Source organism: Molothrus aeneus, chromosome 12 (genome assembly GCF_037042795.1).
Source record: "Molothrus aeneus isolate 106 chromosome 12, BPBGC_Maene_1.0, whole genome shotgun sequence".
In the NCBI taxonomy this organism is placed as follows: Eukaryota; Metazoa; Chordata; class Aves; order Passeriformes; family Icteridae; genus Molothrus; species Molothrus aeneus.
The window spans coordinates 500,295-506,698 of record NC_089657.1 but is presented as its reverse complement, the minus strand read 5'-3'; the positions used below and the strand labels follow the sequence as shown (position 1 = coordinate 506,698).

The 6,404-nt window shown below is 58.9% G+C and overlaps 2 protein-coding genes and 1 non-coding gene across 3 annotated transcripts; all 3 read right to left on the bottom strand.

Moving 5' to 3' along the window:
* Positions 1-113: 113 nt before the first annotated feature.
* On the bottom strand, positions 114-1,923 carry RPL32 (ribosomal protein L32). Its single transcript, XM_066558361.1, has 4 exons — positions 1,791-1,923; positions 1,140-1,240; positions 764-945; positions 114-286 (listed from the first exon to the last, which is right to left on the bottom strand). Exons 2-4 carry the CDS (start codon positions 1,233-1,235, stop codon positions 157-159), a joined length of 408 nt encoding a protein of 135 aa, XP_066414458.1. The 5' UTR covers positions 1,236-1,240; positions 1,791-1,923; the 3' UTR covers positions 114-156.
* LOC136561916 (small nucleolar RNA SNORA7) lies at positions 1,304-1,440 on the bottom strand. Its single transcript, XR_010784431.1, has one exon. It is a non-coding gene; the product is annotated as a small nucleolar RNA SNORA7 (small nucleolar RNA).
* A 632-nt stretch (positions 1,924-2,555) lies between the features above and the next one.
* On the bottom strand, positions 2,556-6,272 carry MBD4 (methyl-CpG binding domain 4, DNA glycosylase). The gene is made up of 8 exons (XM_066558356.1): positions 6,247-6,272; positions 5,878-6,090; positions 4,873-5,684; positions 4,446-4,520; positions 4,033-4,167; positions 3,649-3,798; positions 2,895-2,998; positions 2,556-2,762 (listed from the first exon to the last, which is right to left on the bottom strand). The coding sequence occupies exons 1-8, from the start codon at positions 6,270-6,272 to the stop codon at positions 2,685-2,687; spliced, it is 1,593 nt and encodes a 530-aa protein (XP_066414453.1). The 3' UTR covers positions 2,556-2,684.
* Between the last annotated feature and the right edge of the window lie 132 nt (positions 6,273-6,404).

Genomic DNA, 6,404 nt, shown 5'->3' with positions numbered 1-6,404 from the left:
GAGTTCACTGACCATCACCATGACACTGCTCCTAGAGTACCCCTGACAAGCAGAGCCCTGAAGCCAAACACAGGCTGCTGCCCCTCCTGTGCCCATGCAAAACAGAACCCAAGTTGGACTGAGGCTTTATTAAATACACCTGTGCTGCAGAGGCTGCTACTCGTTCTCCTCGCTGCGCAGTCTGGCGTTGGGGTTGGTGATCTTGATGGCGAGCTGTGCAGCTCTCTCCACGATCACCTTCCTGTTCTTCGAGGACACGTTGTGGGCAATCTCTGCACAGTACGACCTGTTGGAGACACACAGCGTTGGCCTTGGCTCCAGCAGCACCCAGAGCTGAGCTCAGGGCATCACTGCACGGGCGCTGAACCATGACTCCCACCCCTCACTGGCCTGAAGCAGGAGCTCCCTTCCAGAAAAGCTCAGCTTTTCCTGTGAATGACTCAGTCAAAGGCAGTCGATAATTATTTTCTTACTACTTTGTAGCAAAAACAAGCACTGGAGCAGACTTGTGCCCAGGTCTGACCCAGAGCCCCAGTTCTGACTGAGGTTACCAGTGATGTGGCACAGCCTTGCTCGCCACCATTGTGTATTTTTGCCAAGGGGATGAGACTGCCAGCCCCAGGGCCTCTCTGTGCCCCTACCCTCCAGCAGTCATTCACTGAGGGAATAGTGATGGCATCTACGCTCTCAAAGGAATGATTTTCCTCGTTTCCCCCGAGCATGCCACCTCTCCCAGGTGGGAGTACAGCCCCCACACACTCACTTGTTGCTCATCATCAGCACTTCCAGCTCTTTTACATTGTGGACCAGGAACTTTCTGAAGCCTGTGGGCAGCATGTGTTTTGTCTTCTTATTGCTGCCATAGCCGATGTTGGGCATCAGGATCTGTCCCTTGAAGCGCCGGCGCACTCTGTTGTCGATGCCTCTGGGTTTGCGCCAGTTGCGCTGCACAAATGCAGAGAGCAGTTACAAAACAAGACCACCCTGACCACAGCTGGCGTGAGGGCTGCCCACACCGGCCCCCACACTCCCTGCCCAGCTGCTGCAGCTTGGCACCATCCTGCTGGACTTTCCTTCACCACCCAAACCAAAGGCACCCCAAAAGTTTCTGTCCTGGGGAAGCTGCAGCAACTCCTCACCTTGATCTTGACATAGCGGTCAGACTGGTGCCGGATGAACTTCTTGGTTCTCTTCTTGACGATCTTGGGCTTCACGAGAGGCCTGAGGGCAGGCATGGCGGCTGCGGGACAGAGCGGGGTGAGCGAGGGGCGTGCCCCATGTACGGTGCAGCTCCCCGGGCCACGCGTGTCGCAGACTGCCTTCCCCCAGGGGCCACGGGCGGGCCGGTGAGGGAATGGGTCTTCATCTGCTGGGGCTCTTCCTCCCGCCTCCGAAGCTGGCAGAGCACTGGGAGCTCTCCAGATGCGATCCTGGGAGGTGCCGCGGTGTTATCCCCGCGGGCCTGCGATGCTCCTGCCCGGAGCCCGGCGTGGCACGCCGTGGAGACCAACAGCGACCGAGACCCCCCGGTTCCGCCCGCCCACGCTCCAAAGGCCCCGGCCCGGCTGGTGACCGAGCGCGGCCGCGGCGGCCCCGCCGCCCGGGAAGGGGCACGGGTGGGCCCCCAGCGCCGCCCATCCTCCGCAGGCAGAGGACCGGTGCCGGCCCGCGGGGCCGCTTTCCACGCCACGGGGAAAAGATGCGGCGGAGGGGAAGGGAAAGGGAGGAAACCGGTCCGTGCCAGAAGCGCCGGGGCCCGGATGGCCTCGGATGGCGCGGCCGGGACTCACCGGTGCCGATGGCGCGTCCACCGCGGGCCGGGCGAGAGAGGGAGGGGCCCGGCGCAAGCGCTTATGGGACAGGCGGGCGGTCCTGGCAGGGGCGTGTGGCGCTGCGGCCGCGCACACAGCGCACCGGGCACCGGCGGGGCGGCGCGGAGGCCAGCCCGCCGCCGCGGCGAGGTGGCACCGGGCAGGGAGGTTCAGTCCGGCGGGGCGCCCACATCGGTGCTTCTCGCCCACCGCCACGGACAGCGCGCCTGCTACGGGGCTGCCAGGACCTGTCTGCGTCACAGCGCAGGCTGTGCCCGCCAGCTGCTTCCGCCAGTGCGGGCGGGCGGGCGGGCGGGCGCCACCCGGCGGCGCGGCGGAGCCGGCCGGGCCCGTTCGGGCGCCGCAGTCCCGGAACGGCGCAGCACGGCCCGAGGGACCGAGAGCGGCCCCGGCTCCGGGAGCCAGAACCCGCCTCGGGCCCTCTCCTGCCGGAGCGACACGGGGCCCGTCCCTGGATGAGACTGGGAAGGCGCCAGTAGCTCCGGCGGCACCGGGGGCAGGGCCAGGGCCGGGCAGCGGGCACGGAGCGGGGTCTGCTCCGTCCCGGGCTGCTCCCTGCACACGCTCTCCCCCTCAGCCCGTGTCCAGCAGCACCGAGATCAGAGCCCGACTGCTCCGGGCCCGGGACAGTAACGGTGGGCACTGGATGGCTGTGCCCAGCGAGCCCCCAGCCCGGGGACGCAGCTGCGGACACAGAGCTGCACTGCAAGAAGAGACAGCCACTACAAAACAGGGACACGTTTATTAAAAAAATAGCAACGACTCTAGCCATGACATCACAGAAATATTTACACCCAGAACTGTGAGGGCACCTGAGGGGAGGTGGTGGGGCCAGGTCAGCCCCAGCTCAGCTCAGTCGATGCTCAGCCTCTCCCGGTTCTCCCACAGCCACGTGTGGTACACGTTCAACTTGTGGTCCTGTGGCTGCACCTGAGACATAGGGAAAATGTAAAATATTTACTAAAATGCCTTAAAATATCTCATTGCTCCAACATTGTGAGTGTTGGTTTTCCAGTGCCAGGGGTCGGTGGGCACAAGTGAGACCCGAAGGGCACCACCCACCTCCTTCCACTCGTTAACACAGAAGATCCTGTAGGAGTCGTTGCCGTACTTGCCGATGCCGTGCAGCTCGATCGGGTACCGCCACGCCTTGCTCAGGTACTCACCTGCAGGGCAGGGCACAGCACTCAGCACCTGCACACACACACACCTGCCCTCACTGCCTGCACACAGGAGCACCCTGTGCCACTGTTACATGACTTCAGCACATTTCAAATGAAAACCAAATGCACCAGGTGTTTCCTGGTGCACGCAGACCGTGAATCCCCATGGGTTAATCTTAAACTGTGGTGTTTACATTCTCTGTTCAGGGAATGTGAATACCACATTAAACTGCTTTTCAACAAACCACCGTGGGAGTTTTAATCATCATCTCTCTCATCTGAACAAAATTCTCCTCTGCAGGTTCTGAGTATAGAATCAGAAAAATCCCAGGTGGAAGCGCCTTCTGCAGGTCACCAGAGCAACCCTGAGCAGAGCCACCCTGTAACAGTGCTCAAACACAGCAGCAGTGCTGCAGGTGCTTGGGTCTCTTCTACTCCAACCAGTTTCTGGTCTCCTGCAGAACACACCGTGGCTGGCATTTCCCTCCCAGTTCAGACTGAGATCAGCAGCTTTGCCTGTGTGACACCAATGGATCCCAAATGCTGCACAAAATAGCCACCAACCCACCCAATCCTCAGAGCAGCATTTGCATCAAAGCTGTTTGTCTTTTGCCAGCATAACCAAGATGGTTCCAGATGTCAGGAAAACCCACCCGAGAACCTGATGATGGTTTTGGCTCTGAGTTCGTAGAGGCCCAGAGGTTTGAGCAGCTCTGACATTTCTTTCCAGTCTGCAGCCCTGGCTACCTCAGGAGAAGGATACTTCTTCAGGAACTCCCAGAGCACCGGAATGGCCATTTTCCCTGGTGAAAGAATCCCATGAGCAGGAGGCTGGCATGGAGTTCTCCTTCTGCACTATCCATATGCTTTCTCAAGTGAGCTTTTCCACGGTAAGGTACCAACTAAGGATTATTATTTCACAGTGACACACGTTAAAAAAAAATCAATTATTTCATTAATGCCATTAAAACTGGCAGCTGTTTCAGCCCTGTAACACCTCCCAACATTTACACACCTACTCCTGCTACTCTACTTACCTGAAGTTTTGTTGAGAAATATGGTGGCAATGAGAAGCTTCCACGGATCATGGAAGAGTGTTTCCTGGATAAGATTGAAAGGAGAACGTGGAGGAGTCCATTTTCTGAGGGCCTTCCTTCTGGGTGGGCTGAGGGCTGTACAGGGGCAACACGGGAACATTTATTAGACAGCGAAGGATGGCTTTACCTATTTAATAAAAAAAAAGAAGACCTCTGAAGCATTATTGTGGAGGCACTGTGCATAGATGGAGCCACAGCACAGCAGTTCCCACACAGCCTTTACAAGGCTGCAGGGGACTGTCCCACTTGGCACAGCTGCAGCCAGTGTCAAGCTGCAAGGAATTTTCCACATCATCACTTGATCCTGAGCCATTGTATCCCTTCCCCATAAAAAAATGTATTTCCCTAAATACCTTCTTTGCTGTATTTACTGGAAAAATAGGGACTCGTTTTCCTTCTCTCCACTTGTGTTCGTGAGATAGACTCTTCTGTAAAGAAATAAACAACAGCATTAAGAAAAAGCAGCAAGTATTTTGTTGTCATGTTTCACACACCACCTCTGCTTTATGCAGTGATGGATACAGAAGGAATTCTTCTCGTGTACAGAACACAAGTGTACCTTAAATCTCCTCAGATTATTGCCTGACACTGTACAGCTTAAGAGCTTGGCACAGTAAGTTTCAGTTTTGAGTAAGTCTGCATTAATTTAAATGCTGTTGGATAAAAATGAGATTTGGATGTCAGAGCAGCTTGACCTGAAGCAGAACACGTGGCCTCAACAGCCAGGAGAGGCCTGGGCAGAAGGTGAGGGCTGGCATCGCCCTCTGCTCTCACACGCACCTGGAGACATTGTGACTGCTGCGAGGCTGGTCCCGTGCCACGGCTCAGCATCCACCTCGGCGTCAGGCTGAACACTCTGCTCACCCAGAGGCCCCGGCTCTGGCACCGTCCCTGTCTCCAGTCCATAGGATTTCTCGTCAGAGCCCACAGCAGGTGTGTCACTGGAGCAGGGCCCCTCCTTTGGCAGGTGAGCCAGCTCCCTCTGTGGGCCAGCCACTGGCCTGAGCCGTGCCCTGGCCATTGCTGGCAGACCTGTCCCTGCACCCACAGGGTCAGTGCCTGCTTCACCCACTCCCTGGCTGTCAGCTCCACAGGAGTCTGTCTGCCTACGGACCCTCTTGTTCTGAACACACTTGGTCTCCCGTGTGTTAGAGACTCTTCTCTGCCTCTTGCTCTTGGCGTCACCTTGGTTCCTCCTTTCTGAGCCCTTCTCATGTTTCCTAGTTTGGACCCGTCTCCCATCTGCCCTCTTTCTTCTGGTTTTCAAATTCTCCTCTGGGTTTGTGCCTACTACCACTAAATCTGTGCCTTCCACAGGAGATGTAGCATCTTCCAGGTGTCCACTCCCAGCCTGGATGTTCTGAATTCCAACCTCAGCACCATTCTGTGCATGGAGCTCCTGCACTTTGCTCTGACAATCCTCCTTTTCCAGGTCAGTCCTCGCAGCTCCTGTACCATATCCCTTCAATCCTGAGCGTGTGCTCCCTCGAGGAGCTGCAAAATCAAAATCTGCTGCTTTCAGTGTTGTCTCCCCAGTTTTCTGTAAATACTCCGCAAGTGCTCGTTTTGACCTCAGCTTCTTCCCTTCAGGGCTGTGGTAGGAAGGGAAAGTAAATTAGCAATGACTTTCTCATTCTACCGCTCTGTGCTTATACATCTTCAATAATACATGAAAACAATCCCAAAACGAAGGACAAAACCAGTTTTTGAGGGTGACGTGTGGGCAGATTTCTGTGGTCCTGCCAAGCTAGGCCACACGGAGCTCACTGACAGCCCCAGCCTCACCTTACGAAGTACACATCGATCCTCCCGGCCGTCCTGCCCGCCCGCCTGCGGTTGCTCACCCGCTGCCACCCGCGGGGGACAGCGCTCGGCCCCGCCGGGCCGTGGTCCCCGCAGCCGGGGCTGGGGCCGGGGCCGGGGCCGGGGCCGGGGCCGGGGCCGGGGCCGGGCCGTTCCGCCGCCGCCGCCGCCGCGCCTCGACTGCCGCCCCCGGGACTGCAGGGGAAGAAAAGCCCGGGTAAGGTCCCGCTGCTGGCGGAGCTCCGGGGACAGCGGGGCGGGCCTGGGGATGGATCCCCACATGCCCCCGGGGCCGGGGCCAGGCCCGCTCCGCTCCGCTCCGCCCGCGCTCCGGGCCCGCTCCGAGCTCACCCGCCCGCCGCTGCCGGCGCCGCCATCTCCCGCGCGCCGCTCACGTGACCCTCAGGGCCCGCCCCGCGCGAGCGGCCCCCGCGGCGCTGGCAGCGCCCCCTGGCGGGGTGGCGGACCCGCGGGCCGCGGGCGCAGGCGCGTTGCCCGTGGCAGCGGCG

Bases quoted from the DNA above. Each gene is read 5' to 3' on its own strand.
- MBD4 (XM_066558356.1), bottom strand. From the start codon at position 6,272: ATGGCGGCGCCGGCAGCGGCGGGCGG. The intron at 6,091-6,246 runs GTGAGCTCGGAG...CTTCCCCTGCAG, and splicing joins GCGCCGGCAGCGGCGGGCGG to TCCCGGGGGCGGCAGTCGAG. The intron at 2,763-2,894 runs GTGGGTGGTGCC...CCTATGTCTCAG, and splicing joins GTGTTAACGAGTGGAAGGAG to GTGCAGCCACAGGACCACAA.
- RPL32 (XM_066558361.1), bottom strand. From the start codon at position 1,235: ATGCCTGCCCTCAGGCCTCTCGTGAAGCCCAAGATCGTCAAGAAGAGA. The intron at 946-1,139 runs GTGAGGAGTTGC...GCATTTGTGCAG, and splicing joins ACCGCTATGTCAAGATCAAG to CGCAACTGGCGCAAACCCAG. The intron at 287-763 runs GTGAGTGTGTGG...TGTCTCCAACAG, and splicing joins GTGCTGATGATGAGCAACAA to GTCGTACTGTGCAGAGATTG.